The sequence below is a fragment of the Periophthalmus magnuspinnatus genome, chromosome 18 (assembly GCF_009829125.3).
Source record: "Periophthalmus magnuspinnatus isolate fPerMag1 chromosome 18, fPerMag1.2.pri, whole genome shotgun sequence".
Lineage (NCBI taxonomy): Eukaryota > Metazoa > Chordata > Actinopteri > Gobiiformes > Gobiidae > Periophthalmus > Periophthalmus magnuspinnatus.
In genome coordinates, this window is record NC_047143.1 from 18,000,780 (window position 1) to 18,027,653 (window position 26,874).

General features: G+C 37.9%; 1 protein-coding gene across 1 annotated transcript; it reads left to right on the forward strand.

Moving 5' to 3' along the window:
• The first annotated feature begins 676 nt into the window (after window positions 1-676).
• Window positions 677-19,214, forward strand: arsj (arylsulfatase family, member J). Its single transcript, XM_033983492.2, has 2 exons — window positions 677-1,295; window positions 16,711-19,214. The coding sequence occupies exons 1-2, from the start codon at window positions 1,024-1,026 to the stop codon at window positions 18,104-18,106; spliced, it is 1,668 nt and encodes a 555-aa protein (XP_033839383.1). The 5' UTR covers window positions 677-1,023; the 3' UTR covers window positions 18,107-19,214.
• The last annotated feature ends 7,660 nt before the right edge of the window (window positions 19,215-26,874 follow it).

Below are 26,874 nucleotides of genomic sequence, written 5' to 3' on the forward strand. Positions count from 1 at the left end.
AAGAAAACTGCAGAGCTCAAGTGGACAGACAGTGTGGAGAGTGTCCTGGGAGCAACCTGTATGTCATCACTCACATCTGTGCTGCATGGATATTGTGTGCTGTTTTGGGGTGTAACCTTTAGTGACATAAAAAATGAAAATCCATTTTGCTTGTTTAAACAAGTAGCATTAGACAATACACAAAACTGTAATCTATAAGTGGTTACACAAGCAATGCAAACATATTTGTAATAGTTACTTATTTTTAACAATTAATCAATGTGTAATTTTTCAGTTTTGAGTGAAATTAGTCAGATCTTGGGCCTAATACATAATGGTGATCTAGTCTGTTGAATGTTGCACAGAAAAGGACAAAATCAACCACCTAAATTAATAATGCAAACATGAAAAAGACAGATGAAGCAATTTATACTGAAACAATCATGTCTTACTGGTAGGTGACTTAGAATTGTAGAATTGTAGAATTGTTTTAATAGTTCAGAAAAACTTACTGAATTTTGTGCAAACTTGTGTTAATTGTGGCAACATGGATCAGATATGCATAAATGTTTTTAACATGACACGTCAAAGTAAAAACTTTAAAACTTGTGCGTAATTGGCCGCTTAAGTTTTAGTCTTCCCTAGCTGTCCCTGAACGCAGCGCAGCTGTAGGTGCTGAGGCACTCAGCTTCAGCTCAGAGGAGAGCGGAGCGGGCTGGAGAGAGGACCAGCCTCCTCCGCGGGACGTCCAGCGGGGATTTAACCGTTCACTCTCGGGTACAGCCCACTTCGGCACGGGATGGATCCCAAGAGCCGAACATGCGTTTCCCTCTGTGATTTGAAGATTCTTTGACAATCAGCATTGCTAAAAGGAGGGCTGGACTTTACGCGCGGCTTGATTTGCTCGAAGTGGATTCAGGCGGTTCCACGTGGATGACTTCACTGACACTTTTACGTCTCGAGAATTTGTTGATGTTAAACATGTACTGCACGTCAAGTCTCGCGCTATTCTCCACGCAGACTTGCACAGTGTGAGCCAGAAGCATGCCGCTGGTGGCGTGGGTCCCGGTGGCTCTGCTGCTGGGCTTCATCATCTCGCAGACGTGGAGCATTCACATGTCGTGGGAAAATCGAGGCACGCAGCCGCACATCATTTTCATCCTCGTGGACGACCAAGGTTTCAGAGATGTCGGGTACCACGGCTCCGAGATCAAGACCCCCGCCATAGACCGGCTGGCGTCGCAGGGGGTCAAGCTGGAGAACTACTACGTTCAGCCGCTGTGCAGCCCGTCCCGCAGCCAGCTCATGACCGGCAGGTAACTCAACAGTCTAGACAACTCCATTAGAACAGTTAAATCATTATCGTCTACAAATCATTATGTTATTCGATCTTGTCAGTGACGTAATGACAACATAATAACGTAATCTTGCAATAAGCTGTAATTACCTCATTTGGTGAATAATAATACGACGTAACACCATCATAAAAACTATAAAAAAATATGCCTCGATACTATGGACTCGTGTCACAGAGTACACTCAGTTCCAGAGCCAGGTATTAGGCTAAGTAACACATCCTAAAGTTTTTGTCAGGGCATCTGGTGTAAAAATTCTGCATGCAATTATTGCCTGCATAGTGGGCAGATGTCTTTGTTGTGTTTGCAGCAGTAGCTCAGTTGTAAGAGCATTTCTTAGTTCAATCCCAGTTTCTCCATGCTGTTGCTGTGTTCTTAGGGAAGACACTTTACTTGTGTTGCCTCCAGTGTGTGCAGACTTGGATGTGGTCCTTTCCCCTGATGTAAAGCACTTCCAGTTTCCAAAGGAGATGGAAAAATGCTGCATGTGCATTTTTTGAACCTCTTTTGCAACCATTTATTTAGTTTGTATGCATCTAATACCCTGATGTAAAATATGCTCCCTGTTTTAACCGCAACTGTAATAAAACTTATAGCTAGTGCAAACCTATTGGAGCCAGTATTTGTTTTTCCTGGACTCCAATACCCACTTTTCCATTGTCTGAAATTGTGCATAATGTCCTGAAATGTAAAGTATTGTTATAACTATCATCGCTCACACAGCCATTATACATCCCACATGACCAGAATCAAACCGGAGTGCCTGAATACCTCCTGACAACCCAATCCTTCAATCTCCCAGTAGTTTCAATATCCCGTTACACGACTCATCGACTGTGAAATTATACTTTTGGCAGCTGTGGTAGTACTTGCGTTGGTCCCAACGGATGACAGGAACCTTAAGGTTGGTCTTCCACTCCTGATGGGGGGTATGTGGTCTGGCTTTGTAGTTTTTGCTTACTCTGAGTAGTATCAACAGTTTCCCGTGTGCCCAGCGGGACCCCTCTTCCACATCTGCTCCAGAGCTCAGCACCCGTGGACCGATCCTACTGGCAGTATATAGTGCGGGTTTGGCACAGGTCCGAATAGGTAATGAGCAAAGTGCAGCCACCCATGTTCTCTGAGTTTGAAAAGGTGCCACGTAGGTAACAGGGAATAAATGCTCATAAAAGTGAGTATAGTCTTAGTATCCAGGTGTAAATGATTGACTTCAAAAGCTAAGCTAACTATCATCAAATACATACCTGAAGTTGTATTTTGCTTCATTGACACTTGTTTCATGAATACATTTATCCACAGGCATCTTTTTTTGTTCGCATTTTTCCCGGATTGTTTCATCACAGGTAAAACTTCACATTCTCCTGCTCAGTTTTTATGTCCATAAACCATCACTGAACTGTTTCTGTGGTAAAATTTAGTTCACGAATGCATGGCTCTATTAGCATAGCATTCAAAGGGGATGAGGACTTACTTTATTTTCTCATTGTTAATTTCCGTTGCTGACAGCAGAGGGAGCTCCAGTGCCCAAATGCCTCATTAGAAACAGACATGTAGTTTACAAAGTGTGGCTTCCAAATGTAGATATTATTGTAAGTTGAGTGAAAATGCAGGTTTATGAAGGAATTAAAGCCATAAAAACACATATAATATATTCTTTGAGTGTTGTGTGAATTGTTGTAAGGTGCCACAACAGTGTGGAGTTTGTATTTCTGCTCCAGAGATTATGATTCTCGTGACTTGACTCAAGGATCAGGAAAGATGACTTGGAATAGGCTAGGATAGGACTTGGACTTGGAATTGGTCACAGTGAGTAAAAACTCTGCTTAAATTGTCTGGACTTATGCCTCAGACTCAAACTTATTTCAGTTACTCGGACTTGATTAATGAGAATTTGTTGACTTGGAGTTGGACTAATCCTAAATTACTTTGTTTTCAAACAATGAGGACAGGAGCCTGACAAGGAACTCAAAGTTTGAGTTACAGCCAATAAATCAGCAAAAAAATATTTCTGTTAGAATACTAAGGAATACTTTATCATTATTTATTGTTTGTTTATAGAGACATAACAGAGCTGCCAACACTGTTGTGTATCTATGCATGCACAGAGGTTTCACAAGCAACAGTTAAGGCTGCTAGCCATTATCATTCATCAGAGATTGTACAGCTGGGACTCATTTGTCTCTTGTTGTGTTCAGTAAGCATTATTATCAGCACTATTTGCATGTGCACTTACAGTTCTAGTTTTTTGTGTTAGTAAAACCCAGAAAATATGTTTCAAATTTACATGACATTTCTGAATATTTCAACATTAAGCTAGTGAACAAATGAGTAGTCTTTGGTGTATCCATTGTACGGTGTAGTTTCTTGTCATAAACTCTAATAGATGCACAGCCCAACTGCAAATTGCATATTTTGAATGGATTAGTGTCACGATACAAAATCTTCGAGACTAAGAAATAGACTCAATACTCAATACTGATCATAATACCATGATGATAATAAAACATTCTTTCTTTAGACAATAGAATGTGAGTTCCAACATGAAATTCATATTGCTATGTGTTTTTTTATGTGTATGTGTATGTATATGCTACTCATGGTTCATTTCTGTCCGGGGAATGCGTATCAATACTTGTTCAAATGAGTATCTAGTTTTGATACTAGTTTTAATAATGGTTAGTATTTGATTTTTGATACTTTTGATGACCCTAATTGGAGCTTCAGTGGACTCAAATAATCATCCCTGTATCTTAAATTAGTAAGCACTGAGCAACAATATGGGTTTTTAATGCTTTTTTTTTTCATGTTTTTTCAGTTTTGATAATTTTCCCCAAATTCTGCTGTTAAAATGTACTACAAACTCAACCACAACCATTTATTTTTTTTGGACCATAAACCTATGAGAGCAGTGTAGTTTTTTATGCAATTTTCTCTCACACTAAAGCATTCAAAAAAGCTTTAAATTAATTCTTTAGGCAGCAGGGCAGCCAAAACTAAATATTGGCCTATGCTGGAGATTTTAGGTTGATAGATGAAACGCTAAAAAGTGCAAATATCGACTGATATATCTGCCTATCTCTAAAGCTATTACTACAATTACTATGTTTTTATCTTGTGCATATGTCCACTGCTTCTGACTGGTTTACCTATTAACAATGGCTGAAGGATGGAGATTGAATAAGCCTTAATTTCAATAGTCTTTAAGATATTAGTTTCACTGATCTAATGCTGTATTATCAAAATTATCAGTTGTTTGTATACTTTTACTTCATGAGGCCATTTTTCACCTGCTGTCTCAAACTTAAGCCTATATTTGTAAATGGAAGATGTCATTTGTTTGAGATTTGAACTGAGTAATAGGAGCTCCATCCATCCATGAAGCAGCACGTGTGAACACATCACTAGAGCAGACTAAATATTGGAGAACAAAGTCTTTTAACCCAACCTGTACCAACATGCCAGGGCAAACATTACCTGGTACAGAATTAACACACAGCAGTAAATCACTACATCTGAATGAGTCTGTTTAGGCTGGTTACCATGCCTACTGTCAGCATCTGGATACACTGCATGCTTCTCAGTGTCAAAACATTTTATTATTGTAGACTATTTTATATTGTTGGAGATGGTTGCTACAGGGCTTTATTTTTAGCTAGTTGTCATATAGAAACACACTAGCACTCTTAGGAGTCTTTCTAAAAGGAATTAACATTGTGTGCTTTTAAAAAGGCAGGCACCTTGCAGGCCATACCTCATTTAAATGTGTTGTTTTTGCATTGCTCGTTATATACCTAGATTGGTTACATAAAATCTTCAGTGTGCCAGGAACATGCATCTTCTATTCAGTCTAATGTTGGAAATACACACCTTTTTCCAGGCAAATGATATACTCTTAAAGGAGTATGTTTAACGCAGCCTAATCCTTTTAGTATTTATGGATATTATACCAGTCTTAACTCTATAATAATGGATTTGTGGTGATTCTTAGTTGAATTCAAAGAGAAACCATTATTCAGCCACTCCATACTCAGTGGTAGTAAGCTACTACTGTAGCTGTCCTGCGGTAGACTGACGGAAGCGAGTCTGCCAATCTGCGCCATCCAACCATTGCCAATCACTCATTCTCATTCATATTAAGCAAGGTGGGTGAAGTGTCTTGCCTAAGGACAGAAAGATAGTATGCTATAGAGCCTAGATTGAGCATTGACAAAGTTGTTATGGTGATGTGTGATATGTGATATTTTTTACATGCTAGACAATACATCAGGAAAAGGCTGGATTCTGATGGCATGTATTGTTTGTATGTGACATAAAAATCAATAGTTTCATTTCTACTTGACACATATTTGACACATATTTTTTCCACAACTTTATTACAACACAAAGATTCCTACATAAATATTTGTACTGTCCACATTTCCATACATATTTGACAATAAATCAGTGAAAGAGCGGATGTCATAGCATTGACCACAAATATCTAACATGACAATAGCCTTAGTCATGAGTGGGTGTAGACTTCCTGGGTCTACACTGCATTAGTATACATGAACAAGCTGCTGCAGGACTTTTTGTACACACTCACTATACTGGGAGAATGTGGTCCAATTGGAAGTTTGGGAACATATGGAAAATATCAGCTCTGTCAAACAGTTTTCCTTTAACAAACTTGTGGAGACATGACCTGCGGGCTGTTGATAGCATCTTCTACATCATGTATAAGTAGGGCCCCAAGAAACTGGAGATGGAGAAAAGGTGTTGGCTAATTATACAAGATAATAGGATAGATACAGTATCAGTTATGTCAGCATTAAGGAGGGTTTTAATCAGTTACAAGCAAAACCTTTCAACTCAAACTCCGTGGTTATGAGGAATATTTGAAGGAGAAATAGAGATGGACCACTCTGATATTGACGCTGATCCAGAAAAATTAGCTGGATCGGATATCGGCTTCCAAATATCGGTTCTGCAGATATTCTGATTGGGCATTTAAATGTATGTAATGCAGTGGCTTCGAAAGCCTCATAATGTTTAAACTTTATTTATGCAAGGCTGTTTTGTGGGATAAATAACAGCTACAACATATTTGAATCAGTTTTGTCTTATGTTATTTTTGTTTTAAAGAAATAAATACTCTCTGCTCTGCCACCAGCTGATACTTAAAGCCATAGTATCAGAATCGGTATTGCACCTGGAAAAGCTGGATGAGTGTATCCCTAAAATTGATATAGATATAGAAAAAATAGCATTTTTGTTTAATGAAAAATATGGCTGCACAATACACGTCAATCGAATCGAAATTGCAGTTATAGTTATTTAGATAATAGAATGTCATCTGCAAAGAACATATCCTGTCTTAAAGTGCTTTAATTGTCATATGTAAAAACTGGTCAACAAAATTGCATAGATCAGCGCGACAACAAGCGCCACCATATTGGTCCAACCTGAGCTGCATGTTTTGAAGTATATCAAATGGTGAGCTAAAATAGGCGATGGCGTTTTGTGGCATTGGAATAGTTGCAGTGCCATACCATGACATCCTGTATGACATTACTGAGTGCAATGTAATGCTCAACGTTGCTCCTGTCACAATAGTACTGTTCTGTAGCAAAGAGCTGGTTTTGTGTTAGTAGTTGAAAATACAGAACCCAAGGGAGCTCTCCTGATCTGGTGACTGTGTTTAGATCTTGCTGGTTGCATAATTTTTGCTGCGTAGAATTTATCATTTTTGGTCCCCTATCTGGCATGTGGAAAGATGACCTTAACTAGCTTATTTAGTGAATCCTGACTTACATAATTTAATGTAGTATTCTATAGTTACTAACTGTATTCACATCGTTAATGGGCTCATGCATATTGACCTTATTCTATAAGTTACCAAGTGCACCACTGTTACCATTCTGGTTCTATGATTGCGATTTTTCGGACAAGCATAGATTTGGGATTTATGCTTTGATAATAGGATTCTGTTCCAAGTTCACATTCAGGAGTATTGACAAAAACACTGAAATATGAACTGACAAACTAATACACACATCATATTTCAGAACATGTTTGTAAAGATCTAAACTACAGGGTTAGTAGCTTTTATGTAAAATAAGACAGGATATTTAGTTTGTAGAGGAATTTAATCCTTTGAGATATGTTAAATGTGTCCATTAAAATTGCAGTTTCGATTAGATTGTGATTTTGCAGCTGTAGTTGGTGGTGTCCATGAGCACTGAACATTTTACACAAATCAATTTATTTCATATAATATTTTATCTTCAAGACTTTTTCATAGTTCTCTATTGAAATTAATAAGATACGTGCTTAACTGGAAGTGCTAACCATAATGGAAATACGGCGCTGTAGCAGTTAGTCATTACATTGTGGAATCCCTAGTACTATTCTATTGTTATTTTGCATGCCCCATATAATTCTATTTAAACCATTGACCATATAATATTTATGCCCCAAATACTGTTAAGGTAAAGGTCTTCCAGGGTTCATGGGAACGTTCTGTGTAGAGGTCGCACTGATGTGATTATAGGCTTTTAGTCAAAGTCAGGGTCTTGTACTTTGGCTGTCAACTGATCTTTGCTTAAGATGTATGGCCAAGAGAAAGGTCAGAGGTCCATGCTAATGCTACAGCTAACAGTGAAGAGTGAACACATGTGTGTATGTGGTTGGCATGATTGTGGATAGATGCAGTGATTGATGTTTTTGAACTTGTCAACTCCGCTTTTTTCTGGAATCAGTAACAGAGCCTGTACACACACGCTGCGCCCTATACCCCCTTAAGCTACAATTTGCATATCAAACAACAGTGTACACATGGTGATCATCTGGTGATAAATGTGTTCTGTCTACTCCTTTTGTTGCTGCAATTGTGTGTACATTACAATATAACTTCTCAAAAAATGGTGCTTAGTAAATATTTTTTGTATAGAAATTATAGTCAATTGGTATTCAAATTGTCTCAGTGAGGCTTCCATAGATAGACTTTGGCACCGCATTATATATTTTAACACTAAACATCATACTTCATTTTTAAAGGCCTTGTATCAGATTTTTTCCCATGTATTTGAGCAATCTGAGTTTTGCCCCACTGCATATTTTATTAACAGCTTTTGAGGTCAAAATATGTCAGCTGCTTACTGTCTGAACCTAATTGTAAAGAATTTCATTATCTGATAATCAGGAATAGCTCGTTTACATGCTAGTTATTGTTAGCTTCCCCGTGACAGCAAAGCAGTGAACAATTAGGATGTGCAGAATGCATTAGGTAAGTAGGGAAAAACTCTGGACCACTGCAAACCATTTAAAATAAACTTGTTCTGTTTTTCACATTTTAAAGACAGTAAAAATCAGGTACAGCGCCTTTAACATTTTGAGTAACTGTTTATAGGTTAGATAAAATCCTGTGGTACAAGTTTTGTACTAACTGTGTGCCAAGTGTGCTAAATGTGAGCAGTGCTACCTTGCCCTGCTCCCCTCCTCTACTGCCTGAGTTTCATCCATCACCGGTGGAGATACTTAAAGCCCATTAGGTCTCAGAGGGAACAGTCGAACACTTTCAGGGGGATAGCAGCAGTTCTCCAAAAGCTGCTCTGTCATCCCCAACACTGCACTCTTACATTAGCCTAAACCGCATATACGCTACATATAGAGAGGGAGAGGAGGGGTCTTAAAAGCAAAGTGAACCAGTAACCTCACACTCTGTCCATCTACCCTCACTTCATTCAAATCAGTCACTCACTCGTATAGTGCTGATTCATAGGCATATAGGGCGGTCCATTTTTGCAGGTAATGCCATGTCTGCACAGGTAACTAGATTCCTTTTGTCCAGTAAAGCAATTTACTTACAATACTTATTACTATTCTTGCATGCTTTTGCTTTACCTAGAATGTTCTTGCCTGGCAAATCCTGAATGATATCTCTGTATTTTTTGTCACCACACACACCATCAAAACATTCCAATCCAAAAGGCATATTAAGATTTAAAACAACTCTCAGTACATATACGTGAAGTTCAAAGCCCCATTTGAACAAATCCTAACCTAAATCTCCCTCATTTTACAACCATGTACCAATCTTCAAAAGCCCATATCCACAGCTATACTGGACTGTGCATGTAAACAATTTAAGTGATAGTGAACATCCTTGCCCAGTACTAGACATATCGCCCCGCAGCTCTCAATTTAATGAAGTACAGGTCCAAGCAAAAACTGTTTATTGGAACCATATGTGCACTGACGTGGAGGGGAGAAGTACTGCAGTAATAGTTGTAGTAGTATCCAGTACACTTGCCCTGCATGTGTGTGTAGTCTCTGGGTGATAGTACAGTTAATAGCGTGTATGATTTTGTTGGCGTTTTGGCTCAGTGCTTAAGTAAATATACAGCGTGTGTCCAGTATCACTCATTCACTGTCCACACCTACAGACTGACTCATAGTAGAACACTGTCAAGCATGATTTTTTGCATATTATTAGTAATGTTAGATTTGGGTCAGGTTAAAGGTGCACTATGTAACTTTTACATTGCTAGTCTCCATGGACATTTTATTGGTTTCGCCAAAACTTTTGACAATCCATGGAGATAAGCATGGAGATAAGCAGTTGACTCCAGCACAATGCCATACTGTGGAACATTTCAGGCAAAGCAATAGCATCTCCATGGGGACAAGCAGGTGGCAGACTTCCCAGCGAAGAAGTTACATATTGTGCCTTTAAGTTATTTTATTTTTACAAGATTCAAATATGGCTTGTAGTTCAAATCCTACTGTCTCAAATTCTCTTGTAATGTCTTTGTACCTGACCCTTCAATGTGTGGTATCCCCGACTCCCAACCACTCCCCAACCACTTCTCCTATTCGTCAGCCATAGTCATGCTTTGAAGGAATTAAATGCCATTTAACTAATCACAACAAAGTGTAAACTAAAAAAAAATGAAGAGGATAACTTGAGTTACAATTTAAAAGCAGTATGAAGCTTCCCGTTGTGATCAATTGTGATCCATGTGTATTCCAAAACTGTATTATTTGGCTTGCTTCTTTTCTTATCCCTATTTAGTGTCTATGTGTCCTTGTCCTAAATATCTGCATTTGCAATTATTTCAAATCCAAACCGTTCACCTGTTTTGCACATTCATATTTCAAAGTTCTCACAAACAACCTCATCAACCTCCAGAGACCAGTCGTCCCAATGTAGCATCCATCATTTCAGAACCTCATAAACAACACTGCCCAACTGTCCTTTACCTGCCCCCAAATCCCACAAAAAACACAGGACTTAACCCCCATTCACCAGAAACAACCCAGACATACTGTTAGCACCAACCACTGGGGCATGAAGCAGGTTTGAGTGATTTGTGGCCCGATTATAGGGCGCGTTAGTATGACATTCTCATTACACGGCCGTAACCTTGCGGTATGTAGAGCCTCTTAATGGGTCAGAACTCAAGCAGGCTTAAAACACATGAATGTTCAAAGGGATTTTAACCTCAATATCCTCAGATCTGGGTTGCTTCACTAATGGAAAGTTGATGGAGAATGGCTGAAGAACAAGTGTGTTAAGAAAAACGCAGGCAATTGTGGTATATGAACAATTATGGGAAAATAACAAGACTAATTTATGCATGTTCTTTGGTTGGCAAAATCCGGACCCATTTATGGAGAACAATGTTTAGATTTACCCTAAAAAGGAAGGTTGTGTGTGTTTGATGTCTTACTAGCATTTGTTGCTAAAAAAGGCTATAGACATAAAAGAATGCACTGCAGTAAATATGTTCACATAATTCTACATTTTATGGAAGGAAATAAAATATAAACCCTACTTAAGCATCAGTTTCAAGCACAATGACCAAGAAATAGTGCTCAGGCTTAAACAGCAAGCTTGTGCGATGTGAGCTTTTCTGCCCTCATAATCTGTTCCACAACCCTTTTTTGGACTTGATATCTCCATGTTACAATAGGGGTAAATGATCTACCCATATAAACCTTTGTTTCTTTTTATCACTCTCTCAAACTAACTTTATTTTGTTTTTATTGTCTTTACACGAAATCCAGATGTGTTTGCAGGGGTCCAAAGTTATTCCTCAAAAAGTTATTCCCACCTAACACTTTCCTAACATCTTATTAATTATGCATCACAATGACTTTTTAAGCGCTTTCAACTTTCAGAGACCAGAGTTTTGCCAGTAATTAAAAACGAGCATGCTAGTTGTGTACTTCCCGGTACTTGGATTTTAACTAGATGCAAATAGCATACGGTGGTCTCATTTTAACCGTAAGAGCTGCTTTTACAATATATATAACCCATACTGGGACTACATGGACAACAGTTGGGTACGGCCCCGTAATAGGAGAAATATTTAGTTATACCTGCAGTTCAGCAAAAAACAGAATTAAAACACACAAGAACTACAACCTCTACTAGCACAAAATCAAACATGTATTTCTATTTCCACTGATGCTACCTTCTCCATAGACCTTACTTGTAACTCAAGTGTGCTCCATCTGAAAGTTTCATCTTGAAGGGGGTATAGTTTACAGCTCAGTGTGTGAGGATCAGAGGAGGTCAAGCCAGTACATGAGGCCCTGCGACCACCAGTGCTAACCATATCTGGATTACTTCAGAACCAGAGTGCTTTGATACCCACACAGGAGGGTCGTGAACTTGGCTCTCCAATGGCAAAATCCTGGTGTACATATCTGTCTGTCAACCATGAAAGCCTCCGATGAATGCTGGAATATTAGAAGCATGAGACACCACTGACAACTCCGAGAAAACAAGTTAATGTAATCATATGTTTTTATTCTGAAATGAAATGTTGAAATTTGTAAATAATAATCTGTGTTTTCCAAATGTAACCTCTTAGTCATGAGGATGGACCACAAAGCTGTCTTTATGCCATTAAAGATTAATCACAGACCAAATGTATTAGTAAAAGCAGATCTTTCATTATTTTTTGCCAAACTTGTAAACTTTGTAATTTCAATAAAATGTTTCCCCAAGGTTTCTTCGCCACATGTTGTACCACAGCAGGGGGCATGATAGCAAACAACTTGCCCTTAAGCTCTGGCACACACTGATGTTTTTCAGATGGCAATAGAGGAAGAGGTTAGTTTTTCCATCCAGAATACAGGTTTGGTGCAGCTATGCTGTGACTTTATACTTAACTTAAGTTTCCTAGTGGAGTCAAACAGTGCGGAGGGGGAACCTAGTGAAGTTGTAGTGATATCAGTTTTAGAACATGGCTTTGAAAATTTAATTCATTGTCACCTGCTCCACAGAGATTTGAATGCATTAAATGTCTCTCTCTCCATGGAGTAAAGCAGGTGGAGCCACCTGACCATGTTACAAGTCATATCCGTAAAGAGGTGACCCCTATCACTATGGGTGCAGGAAGAATGCATCTTTTTCGGGCAGTAAAATACCTGTAGTTGAATAAAGATAGAAAGGGTTAATTCCATTCCAATCTTGTGTACCATTTCAGGCAAAGGTATAACATTGTCCTGGAGCGAAGCAGGTGACAGACACCCCATCAGAAGTTAGATCAGAAGTTACAATGTTAAAAGCCCATGTTTACTATGTTCTAAATCACTACTGCTTCATTAGGTCTCCTCTCTGCTCTCTGCACTGTTTGACTCTACATCTCTCCTCCACACTTTGTTGTATCCTGCATGTAACTGTTTAATGCCCTGGTTCATGCGGATGTTTGTATGGCTGTTCTGTTTTCATTAAGCACTCTCTAAATCATGGTTTTTATTGCTTTGTTTGAAATGTTTTGGACCAAGGACATTAGTGTAGTGTGGTGCACCGCAAAACACAAATTTGAAAGACTATAAGGGGGATTTTGCAGAGTCACAATTAACTTGACTTAAAAACTGAAATGTTCCATTATGTTAAACAGATTTTTTTTCATTGTGATTTCTGTTAGAATGTTGTTCTTCCATGGCAAAAATACCAGTGGTCTGTATTGTTTAATTTTCGTACGTTTGAGTAATTATGTATATTCAGTCCTTCTCTTTCTCTCAACACATGATAATGTTATGAAGTCACGCTCTTGCATGTTTTAAAAGCCCGTACACTTACATTGGGCTCAGCATGTTATTGTTTAAAGATCACAACTATTTGTTACGATAATTGGTTTTAACCTCATTTAAGCTTCCATGTGCCCTCTGCTGGCAATAATGGTGCTGTATGAACAGAAAAATATGTGAGGGATGGGCAATATATCAGTACTAATATTATTACAATATTGTTTTCCCAAAATATATCTGGTAGAATTTTTTTTTTTGGCTGTATGTTTACACATTCTAAGTAAAAGTGGAACAACTTCTATCAGAGAATTATTTATATCGATACTGGCAAATATTGACTGTAGGCCACAGCAGCATTACAAATACTGAATATCCATATTGGCTGAAAAAATCTACATTGGACCATCCATTCTTGTTTAAATTTTTTTAGATTTGCTGACAAATTTCTACCACAATTTTTTTAGAGTTACATTAAGATTCAATTCTATCACAGTTCATCTACACTTTGTATTTTTATATATTTATACTGCACTATGATTGGTGAATTTTCATATGTCACTCATTCAAAGCCTTAGGGAGATTGACCAAAATTATACCAAATTATTACGTAAATGAGATCACAGTTACATTTTTATCACTATATCGCAGTGAAGTTATAAAACATGACATTCAATTAAAAGCATTCCTAAATAATGCATGGTGCAAGATCTTTAACAAAACATTTATACCGGGTTTTATTTCAGGCTTTCTGCTGATCTCCAGTGAGCTTAGGCCAAGGTCGAAGAGGAGGTGGTGAAGAGGCATGTGTTCTCACTCTGGAGGTTTAGACTTTGACTAAAAGCAGACGTCCCGACTCCAAAACTAATGAACTTTCAAAGTCCCAGCTGAGTGCGCTGCTGTGGGCCACTCCAGTCAGCTACAGTTTAAATAAATACGGCTTTATTATCATCAGTGTCAGGCCAAATATGTCACAGTTGATCTCATGAGAGGTGAAAATCCTTAAAAAGCTTGTGAAATGTGGTGTGTGATCATATTGCAGCTTGGCATACTTGAAATAAGAGGTTCTGATTATGAATTAGAAATGAGTAAAGACCAAGGTATATTGAGTCCATATCACTATAGTCAAGATAGGATTTCTTTATAATTCAGGGGTAAATGCTCTATATCCTCATGGTTGGCAGCTGGAACAAGACAGTAATTCAGTTACTAACTGCCTTTGATATTACCACATAAAAAATATTTTAACAACTTCTTGACTTACCACTGGCCATATGCAGAAGAAAATGAATGGATGGACTTATCACTGGCCTCCCTAGATATTACATTTTTAAGCAAGACATAATGAAAAGTAAAAGTGATGGCAGTTTCTTAAAAAAGTGAAAAGTAAACTGCATTGGTTTAGTTGAAATTTACATTTGTGTGGCTCTACTACACCCACGTAAGTAACTGCCATTGTATCCAGTTTCAAAAAAGCAATGATAAAAGTTTGAATAACCAACAAAATCGATATACTGTATGAGAAGGATTTGAGTATTAGTTAAAATGTATATATCTTTCCAGTCAGAACACTGGCAGGTCTTACATGCACACTCAAATTATTCAGATAATAATCAGATGGGTGTGCATGTATCCGTAGCCAGTGGGGAAAAAAATGCAGTTATAACTATTATATAACCAATTTATTTAGCTGTCTACAACGCTTTGCACATTGCTCTTTTGAGATCTCTTTTGAAGTTATAAAAAGCATTATACACCATCCCTGACCATAATGAGTCCTGAATGAGCATACAGTGCCATTCAAATTTGTGGTTACGCTTCATGTCAAACTCACTGGGGTGCTAAATTCCTTCACATATCAGACATTTTTATCTTTGCCCTTACCTGACCAACATGGCCACTGCTGCGGTTTCATTCATCCTTCTGTTTCCTGTCCACGCTCTGACTGACAGTTCTTTTATTTACGTTACGGGCCTCACCTGACCACCAGCCCTTCTATGTGGTCCTGCTAATTTCACCGCGCTGTTAGCCATCATTTAGCCTATACACCAGCCTATAGCACTTCAGTTTCAGTTCCTATGTGTTGCGTTTGGAGCTGTTTCAACGTAATTAGAGTCATATTGAATAAAGTGCACATGTGTCATTGCCAATATAATGAATCTTACTGTAGCGGTAGTCTGCTAATGGGCTGTTACAGCAGGAAAAACCCACTTGGAGCTTTATTAGGCTTTATGGATTTTTATTGGCTACTCCATCCAGATTATTTGATTGGAATGACATACGGTAGCATGTTAAAACTATAAACTGATGTTGAACAGAATTACAGTTTTCTTTATTGGGGGAAATTCAAATCTGGATATGGAAACTTTTACTGTCATGCAAGAGTTGCTTTTTGGGAGTTCAGCATCTTGCAAAGTGTTTGTAAGTTGTTTCACAGCATGTTCCATTTTGTGACTCACTGTTTAATTTCACTACTTGTTTATTATGTAGACATCAAAATAATGTTTATTTATAACTGCACTAAGCAACACAATATCTTGAGTTAATTAATGTGAATACAACATTTTGTTAGCCTGTTCAATTAATTAACTGCATGAACTAGGACAGAAACAAGGTAACTGATTAATAGCAACCAATCAATTGAGATAATGGTCTAATTAAGTAATCAAATCATCATAATCTGGACCCCTGGACTTCAGAACCTAGCACGTGTTGCGATAAGAGGTTTTTATGAAAAAAATCAATTGTTTTGGTTGTAAGTATACTCCTTATACTCATGTTGGAATCTAAACTAAACTAAAGAATGCTAGATTAATCGAATAGCATAATAATAGTTAGCTCTGGCATAGTGTATTAATTGTGATGAATACAAAACACTACTGGCAAGAGGATAGCAGCAGTTGTCAAAGATGAATGTCAATGGGAAGGTAAGGATCACATATAGTTTAGCAAAAGAAGGCGTAAGTATATACTGTAGGTTTGACAGCAGCCTAAACAATTTTCAGAACTGCACATGGCTCACTCTCTTGAATACCGGTCAGCATATATGTGCCCCCAGTGAAACATTGGGCCACTTATAGAACAGGCTCAGACTATTATTCCACAAAGTTGGTGTGTAGATTACAGAGTATGTTGGCATACAGTTGGACAAAGTAATAAATGGCATTCAGCGTGTGCCAATTTTGGAAGTCTGGTAACTCTCATATGCACTTACCCTGGTCTCAACTTGGTATACTTGGCCTCACAGTCAAGGACAATTCTATCAATATTGACCTATTTTTTATATCTGAATGGCAGAATTTAAGTAAGGATTTATTAAAAATACTAACTTATTTTTTGCTCTCATTTGCAGGTATCAAATCCATACTGGCCTTCAACACTCCATCATCAGACCAACTCAGCCCAACTGCCTGCCTCTGGAAAATGTCACCTTACCCCAGAAGCTAAAGCAGGCCGGCTACTCCACTCACATGGTCGGCAAATGGCACCTTGGCTTCTACAAACGAAACTGTCTACCTACTCAACGTGGCTTCGACACTTTCTTCGGCTCTCTGCTCGGAAGTGGAGATTACTACAGCCACTACAAATGTGAAGGTACAGGGATATGCGGGTACGACCTGTACGAAGGCGAGGAGGCAGCTTGGGACCAGGATCACGGAATGTACTCGACTATGATGCTAACCAGAAAAGCTATTAGCATCTTGGCTAACCACAACCCTAATCAGCAACCGCTATTTCTTTACTTAGCATTTCAGGCAGTTCACTCTCCACTGCAAGTTCCGGCGCGATACCTCGAGCGCTATAAAGGAATCCCGAACTTAATACGACGGAAGTACGCCGCCATGGTGTCTTGTCTTGACGAAGCCATCCACAATTTGACGATGGCGTTGAAGCGTTATGGCTACTATGACAACACAGTTATAGTGTACTCCTCAGACAATGGAGGACAACCGCTAGCTGGTGGTAGCAACTGGCCTTTGAGAGGTAGCAAGGCGACATATTGGGAAGGTGGCATCAAGGCAGTTGGTTTTGTCCACAGTCCATTATTGATGAACAAGGGGACTAAATGTCGTTCTTTGGTCCACATAACAGACTGGTTTCCTACCTTGGTGACTCTTGCAGAAGGTACCTTGGAGGAAGATCTAAACTTGGATGGGTATGATGTTTGGGAAGCTATCAGTGAAGGTCGCCCATCTCCACGCCAAGACATTTTACATAATATTGACCCGATTTATATCAAAGCAAAAAACGGTTCTTGGAAAGCGGGGTATGGACTATGGAATACAGCGGTCCAGGCAGCTTTGCGGGTTGGGCATTGGAAACTGCTAACTGGGGTACCTGGGTATAGTGACTGGGTGCCTCCACAGACTTTCTCTACCCAGAGGCTAACCCATCGCTATCATAATGAAAGGATACGGTGGGATAGGGGGAAATCTCTGTGGTTGTTCAACATCACAGCAGACCCATATGAGCGGGTGGATCTTTCTCAAAGGTACCCGCATATTGTCAAGAAGATGCTAATGCGCCTAGCACATTACAATAAGACTGCAGTGCCGGTGCGTTATCCAGCTAAAGACCTCCGCTCCAACCCACAGTTTAACGGAGGGGTGTGGGGCCCATGGTACAAGGACGAAAAAGATAGACAAGATGAGGAACACATGAACAATCATCTGACGGAAGTTTCAAATAAAAAGCGATGGAAAAAGAAATTCAAACATCGGAAACTGAAAAGGCGAGTTGAGGAGTAAACGATAATATTTGTGAAAAAAAGATCATTAATGTCTCAGGGATTGACGTGTTCTATTTCAGGAATGTACATCAAATAAACTAAAACTAGACCACAGTGAACTGAACTGTGATGTAATAGTTAGAGTATGCTGTAGAAACACTTACTGTAAACACTACTGTCAAGCCAAGGTACAATCAAGACCTCATGAATGTTTTGGTCCTGGCGATGATTTTTTTTTTCATAAGGTTGCACAAATTGGGCCAAATTGAAAAAGGTGCACTATGTAACTTTTCTGATGGAGAGTCTGCCACCATAGAGATGTAATTTCTTTACCTTGTTCCATTGTACAATATTTAGGTTATACCATGGATATATTCAAATAGCAGATGTTCATTGATAAAAATTACCCAAAAAAATATGCATGCTTACTGTAAGTGGAGTTGCCTGTCCCTACAGATTTGACTTGGCCTGGTGGCATCATGGTGATAGATAAGTTTAATACCCTACTGTGGAACTTTTCATGCAAAAAAAGGTGACAGAAGCCTCCACTAGAAAAGGTGCAATAAGAAAAGTAAAAATCCTCCATATTTCATCTATTTTCTGAAATTCAGCAGCAATATTAAATAATAAATTTGACAGATGACAGTAGACTATTGTATTGTTTTGCTTGTTTCTTTCTGTTACTGTTGAAAACCCCATTGCTAATGCACAGGGGGAATAAAGCTGTGATGTTACTTTGAATATCAAATGCATGTTTTATACAGGCATAGATGACAATCCAGATGTATACTGTACATGCGGACTTACTTATAGAGAACTTTTATTTTTCTATATTGTGTTGCATGCTTGAACTAGTGCACCCTATCCCTTCCCACTTAGCCTATTAGATATACAGACAGTTGCCATATATTATGATGATAGATACCAAATCAACCATAGGGCTAGTATATAATGTGACATAAACAGATGTTGAATTTATGTGATGTAAAAATGGATGCGTTGGTTTTATAAGCACAGTCTGTCTATCCTTTATTGAAAGAGTATGTTCCCCCTGTCAGATATGGTCTTTTTGGGACAAGGCCAAAGTGAATGTAAGACAAACTGACTAAATAAACGTCATGGACACTAAGCTCTATGTCTCTTAATGCCTGCTTAAGATTTCATTACAGTCTTGTGTTGGAGGAAAATACAGTACATACCAGTAAAAACACCCTTGCCTTATAAATCTAGAATCTATATCTAATATATTACTTATGTCAAATTATATTTCAATGTCCCTGGAACCCACATAAATGGTATTCAAATTTGACATTGAGCAAAGGTTATTTCTGCCTAACAAACAAATTACTTAAAGGACCTATTATATCTGATTATTAACCGTAAGTGAAGAACAGAATGAACTGTTAACCCTAAATGCTTAACCCATTCTCACTCTAGTGTTGAACCATGATAGAGACATAACTGTCAGGGATAGTCATAGGCAATTTCTTCCCTACATATTTTATAATATACTTTAATGCCCTAGATGTCAACATACATTCTGCATGATTAATACTTTCCTAAGTACATTTAAAATTGTGACTTATAATGTCAATGTTTTCTTATGAGGAATATTAGTGATACATTTTAGAAGCAATATTTCCATTTAATCCTCAACTATTATAAATACATGCCATGTAATTATTAATTATTCAAATCAAGTGAAGCCAGTGTGTTTGTGTTTCTCATTATTACAGTGGAATACAGGGGTTTAAGATATCATGATCCCAACTTTGTATATCAAACCTCAACAATGCTTGAGCAATGTTTTGAATTAGTGTATCCTTAAAGGAACTTTGTAGCCTTGTAGCCTTACAGTGAGACACACAGAAGACACATTCAACGTTTTCTTAGTATATGGACAGGGCATGCCTTAATAATATATAAAAAGCTATTGCTTTTGAACATGTTTATCTCATGTGGAGACAAAGGTAGGTCAAGTTTATGAATTTTAAAATCTAAATCTTACATACAGTTCTTTATACTATAATATGTGTTTAATATACAATGAGACTTTTCAACTGAGATTTCTTGCATTTCTTGTCGACAGGCCCTAACACTCCATAGTACAGTAAATCTGGATCTTGTTGTGCCTTGTTGTGGCCCACAGTGTTTTGCTGTTTCTGACTTCGCACATGTGTGGTTAAACTTTTGGTTAGAGCAGAAAAAGAGTAGAGGGGTTTTCCCTTAGAAAGCTTTCCAGCCTCCTCCCACTAGCTACAGTTGGATCCCTGGCGTTTGTACAGTAGTGAGTGCCAATTCATGAGCTCAGAGCAGCCAAGCCTTCACTGTAACTCCACTTAATGTGCGAACAGATTACAATGATGAAAAAGATGGTTCCCCTTTCACTTTGGCCAGTATAAAATCAAGGCAACAAGTTATTTCTCTGTTTTGTCTTGGTTCAGGCACACAGGAAACTCCTTTTGAAAATGTAATGTGTTTTGCATTGTTTTAGTCAGACATTATCTTTGATACCCACGGTAGCTGCATCAGAGTGTCACATGTCAAAATAATACCCTGTCACCTCACATAAAGTTTCCTGGTTCTATTTCTGTATCACAAGGGGCCTTTTGGTTCTCAGTACATTTTCTCTAGGTGCTCCGGTTTACCACCTAAAACATGGGCAGTCAGGTTCTTCCTCCAGCTAGCCTTCACATGCTACAAGGAGGTTCTTGGTTCTATTCCCATGGTTGCTGACAGTTGTGGTCGCTGACAGTTTTTTTTGGGTGCTCCAGTTCAACCTTAACCTCTAAAACATGCCACAAGAAGGCTCTACAAATGCATCAGAGTACATTTGGTGTTCCACAAGATTCAGTATTAGGACCTTTTTTTTGGTCACTTGTGTGTGTATTCAGACTTATGGAAAATTAGGTGTGGTGGATTGGTATGCAATAATACATAAAGATTTTCACTCCCTAAGCCACCGTGGATATAAGTTACGTATTAACCCTGTGTAATATCTAATTATTACTCAGAAACTGTATATTTAGGTAACACTGGTCTGGTTGTAAACATGGTGTATATATTTTATTAATTTGTGATCACAATTTTTGTTTCCAGTTTTCATATATTTGTTTTGCTTTGCACACTCGACAGGTTCTATTCTGTTTCATGCAATAGTTATTCAAACCAGTCCCAATCACACGATAAAACCAGCCAATCCAGGTGGGGTGAAGTGTCTTGCCAACTTTACCAACCAATACCACTACAAGGAATGAACCTTTGAGTTAGTAGTTATAGGTTTCTAAATGGCTGTTACTGCAATGAATTTTCTGTGAGTCCTATTAGTCTAACAAATTAATACAATTTCTAATAATCCCATAGACATGCCCACACTGTTACTTAAATGTGACTGTCAGATACATTTTCTTAATTTAAAAATAATGCATTCTAGTACCTTATGTTCCGAGAAGTCTCTTGCTAAATAAGCTGTCAACATATCCCGTTACTGCTCTTATATAAGGCAACATGGTGGAACTTTAGGACCTTTTGTTTTTGCCAACTTCTGCTCTAGTCACTCAACATCTCTGGCTACAATTTACCTGAAAGTCTTCTGTAGCCAAGAGATGTCCTTCCTCCACCGTAATCCACATCTGAAAGTGATAAAAGATCTCATTTTTTAGAGTTCACAGTCCCACAGGGCTCCGGAACAGTTAAACCCCGGATTCTCTGGGAATGGGAATCTTATACATTTGTTTTCACTTATAGACATTCAAATCCCTCTTATGGGAAAGTGCACATTTAGTAACATAGCTTAAAGGCCATACATCAAACTGCCTGCTGATGCTGCTTTGCATTAACCAAGCCATTAGCGCTGGTGGGCATAGCTTGATACATAGCAGAACATGCTAGATTTGATCCAATTGGAGTGCAGCAGAGCGTTGAGTGGCAAAACGGAATTCCGAGTTTCCCACGTGACCGAGGTGCAAATTATCCGAATTATGTGAAGTCAACTGGAATGAGACAAAATCCACTCATTTATTTAGCTAAATTCTCATCCCAACTTCAATGACCAACATAGGCCAGCTGTTGTCAACACAATAAAATTTTATTGAATGTCAGTGAACGCCATACAGTTTAATCCTAAGGTTTGCATCCAGAAGGGCAGGGGCTTTTTGGCGACCAGAATACATACCGTTTCAAAGATCCAGGGGTTTGCAAAATAATGTAAGAGATGGATGCTGTCATGTTCAATACACAAGCAGGAAGTACTGTCCTGTCAGATCAGGATGATGATCATGGACTTTTTATCTTGCACAATTTTGATTTGCATACAACCATAAATCAGTATCTTTAAAGGAAAATGTAACTTTTCTTATGGATGATCTGCCATCCACTTGTCTCACTGGAATGTCCCACAGTATGACATTAAATGTACCTTTAGCATTTATTTAAGTATTTTTATTATGTGAGCAGGTTCGCCTTTTCATAGATCTGACTTGGTTTTATGACATCATCTGCTTGTCTCCATTAATGCTGTACTATGTAACATTCCAGGTAAAACAATAGCATCTCCATGAAGACAAGCAGGTGGCATACCTCCAGTTACATAGTGCACCTTTAACATTCTTTCTGAAACATATTGCATTACCTACACTCACTGCACTATACTCAACAGAAGACAAAGCGCTCTGGTGGACAGTCTCTGTGGACTTGTTTAGGTGCAGTCCAGACCCAGCCTCAGACCTGGGGATTTCCTCATGAGCCATTTCATCTGAGCACAACTGGAACTCCTCTCACATTTCAACAGCCTGCTCCATTCGACACACCGTTGAAATATCCCCATTCTGTGATATATGAACCACTCCCCTCCACTTTTACTCTCCATGTTTGTTCTCCATGTCACGTTTAGTATTTTCAACTTTCCTGTAGTATTACTGTGATATGCATGAGATAAAGCTTGGAGAGGAGACACTGCTCCTCCATATTCAATTGAGGTGACTTAATCCTGTACTGTTCTGGAGGCCATTTGGACCAAACAGAGAACCCACTGAAGATCTTTATTACATTAATTCTAGGATGAATTAATGTGTCATGTATGAGCAATATGTGGTGTATAACAGTACAATTACAGATTCGCATTAGAATAAAGATTATATCTATAAAAACACAATTATAAAAAAGTGCTAAATGAATTAATAAGTAAAGGAACTTGCAAAGTAAATACACTGGAAGGTATAAAGTGAGATTTCTGCAATTTTGTGGCAGAACTTTACAGCTGTTTAGCTGTGCATATGACTGAAAGGTTTTTATCCTGCGCTCTTCTCTTTTAATGTCAATTTTACAATGATTATATATGTTTTGTTTTGTTTGTATTGTGATTTTAATACCTTTCTTATTCTGTAAACCACTTTGAATTAATTTGTTAACAAATTGTGCTATAACTTCTTTTAAGACTTTCCGAGGCACATTTCTGAAAAATGTTAAATATGGAAATATTTGTCCCTACGATGAATTTCTGTGGAAAGACCAGTTCTCAGTAAACCGTTATGCAATGTCCAGCTCATCTCTTACTCATTAGTGTACTATACAGTAATGAGTGTCCTTGATTACAGTTTAAACAAAGAGCCCATAGGTAGAAACACGATCTCCTCTGGTCCCACCTGACTGATGCTTTAGAAAGTATTGTGTCATTTCTCCATTTGTTTTAGAAGGGAACCTGTAGTAGTATTTAATGGTATTTAATGTGATTTCTATTTCTTTTCATGTGATTTTAGAAAGGTTCCTGCCACTGTTAAACCCAGCCCCACCAGCATCCTGAGTGACCACACAATTTCCTTCCTTTATATTACTCACACTAGTAATAATACATCTCTCACTTTCATACCAATGCAATATAGTAGTTACACATTCTATGCAAGTGTGAGAAACATAAAAATTTATAACAAAAAAGTTTACCTAATGATATATATTTTTAATAATTATGTGTTTACATTTTAATTTCCGTGATGATCGCATATTTATCTACCAGTAGTGGAAGAACTATTTAATTTTGTTACTTAAGTAAAAGTACAAATACAGTTACTAGAGCAAAAAATACTCATGTAAAAGTAAATATATCACATGAAGAAAATCTTCTTAAGTAAAAGCACTAAAGTACCTGTCTAAAAATGTACTTAAAGAGTAAAAAGTAAAAGTATTTTCCACAGATTTTCAGATCTAATAAGGCTTCAAATGTAGTGATGTAGTGAACAAAAACAACTGAATTGATAGTTTCATTCTAGTTGTTTTTATTTGTATATTTTTGTTTGTTCAGAATATGAAAGTGCTGAAAATAAACCCTCAGCCTTTTCAGTAGGTCTCATACAATAATAAAAAATACTTTTACTTTTCAATCCTGTTCAAAAATGTAGTGGAGTAGAAAGTACAGATACTGTTCTCAAATGTAAAGAAGTAAAATGATCCACTTTCAAATTTACTTAAGTACAATTTTAGGCATCTGTATTTTACTAATGTGCAGTACTTTACTTCTTACTTTACTACTTTTACTTTGTTACATTCCACCACTGCAGTCTCTCAAGAATGTTGTTTTTTTATTTTTATTATTATTGTATTGTACAATGGAGTTTAGTAGTACATAGCATTTTTTTTATATGTAATTATTTGACATTTTTCTTTTAATGGCCAATATAATGTAGCCTCCAGTTGCATTTTTTTAAGTTCTTCTACATTTCATTAAGTACAAATAGTCTCTTCTTGGAGATTTAGTTCCATCCAAGTTGCAGAGCCCAATATACTATCACCAATAGCCCATATATTTTCCTATTTCCTTTTCCCAACTCTGAATCCATATTTCACTGCTGGAATGTCTCCATGGAACTCCAGGGGAATTTTGCTCCTTTTATTTGGCTGCATATTTACAACATTAGCATGAACCAATTACTCTTTAGGATTGCTATGGATATGGATTATCTATGATCATATCTTGGAAGTGGGTTGAAGTAAGAAAAAGTAGAAGAGGTGTGCAGGAGAGATGCTGGGATTAGGTTATAAATTGTTCCCACATGGCGTCATCATGGTGGAGCACTCAGCTGTTCAGAGACCTGGCTCCGACCCAGACTGTTCAGCCCAACTTTGTAAATTTACCACAATTCTCTGCAGTCAGTAATGAAGAAAAATGACTGGATACATTTCAAACGAAGCTATCCACCTGTTAGTGACTGCACGAGAAGAGGTAAGGAGAAAATTATAAGGCTGGATTTGTCCTTTGGATACATTATAACCAGTGGCGGACGGTGGCCTTGGGTCGGTGCTGATACTCCACAATATTTAATGTTTTTGTTGAATACCTTAATGATGCATCTGCTGATAGATATGGCCACATGAGTGCACACACACTGAGTCAGAACACGCACACACATCGCCTACAAGTGGACACAACTATAATGCACACTTTTTAACGTGATGTTTTCTCGTTAGGCTATAATCTAAGTTACTGCACATAGACCGAACACCAGCACCTCACTCATCTCTGCTGCCTTCATCAGACGAGTACTTTCACATTTGTTGGCTACATGTTGCCATCCAATATGTAATCCAACCATAGAAGCATAAATCCATGAATCCAACAGTTCATTCATTTTGTGCTCTATGAGCTCAGAGTGTCAGTAAATCCTTGGTTAGCAGTCTGGCTGTTTTAGATTCTCTTCTGAATGTTTCATTACAACTAACCTAGGTAACAAACAAACTGCTTCTGTTTGTCTTTTTCTTTCAAACTCCACCAAAAGTGAAACAGACTAAGCTAAGACACGGTCAGGGCCAGGGCCAGCAGCTTGCAGACAGAAGGCCCAAGGAAATACAGGGCATTTCTGAATGTGTAACCCTCATAATATTACAAAATTTGATACTCATATTTATCTTGTGTTTGAGAGAATTTTAGATCTAAAGAAAAATACAGCATTGCGATGTAACTGAATCATTTGTTTTACATTTTCTGGCTGAAATGTCAGGTCCAGCAGAGAAGGCCCTGCTGGACCTGACCCTCTGCTGGCCCTGACGGCACACCACTGACTATAACATTAAAAGGATAATTCTTTCAAGATTTCATGTTTACATTGAGTAAAATGAGCAGGAAGTGGCCATTCATTCCAATCTGTATAAACAACAGATTTCTTTATCAGAGTTTGCCAAAATACATTAAGCAATTTGATTTTGTGTGATGAACATTGATGACTGGGAATCAAAGTCTTGACTTCTTCTAATTTCCTAGACTTTTTTTTTTTGTCAAAAGGCTGGATCGATCAATATGCTTTTTAGTGTGTTCATCTTGGGCACCTGTTGCACAAATGTTTTGCATTTGCACTGTGTAACTTTACTGTTGAGCGGACAAGCAGGTTGGATCTGTGGAGAGGCGAGCCCCCTCACAATGATGCATGTTTTTTAAATGTCTTTTTTCCTCACACCAGTATTTCCAGGCAATGCAAAAATGTGAGGAACTCCCCAGCCAGAAAATGTACATAGTGCACGTTTAACTTATTGAAAAAATGTTCACAAAACAGAAAGTTATTTGTTAAACTCTTAATTTGTAAACACACAGCATCATACACTTTTAGGTCCAGATGTTTTATCTATTTAAATGCAGTGAATAAAGATATATATTATGGATCATTGAAGTAAAATACCATAAGCAGTTTGCCCTACAGTGTCTTCTAATATTTTTTTTCCTGTTTTACCTTTAAAATATGTCAAACTATATAAAATATGTCATAAAATATAGACATAGGAAACCACAGAATTGCAATCCCATAT

Bases quoted from the DNA above. Each gene is read 5' to 3' on its own strand.
- arsj (XM_033983492.2), top strand. From the start codon at position 1,024: ATGCCGCTGGTGGCGTGGGTCCCGGTGGCTCTGCTGCTGGGCTTCATC. The intron at 1,296-16,710 runs GTAACTCAACAG...TCTCATTTGCAG, and splicing joins AGCCAGCTCATGACCGGCAG to GTATCAAATCCATACTGGCC.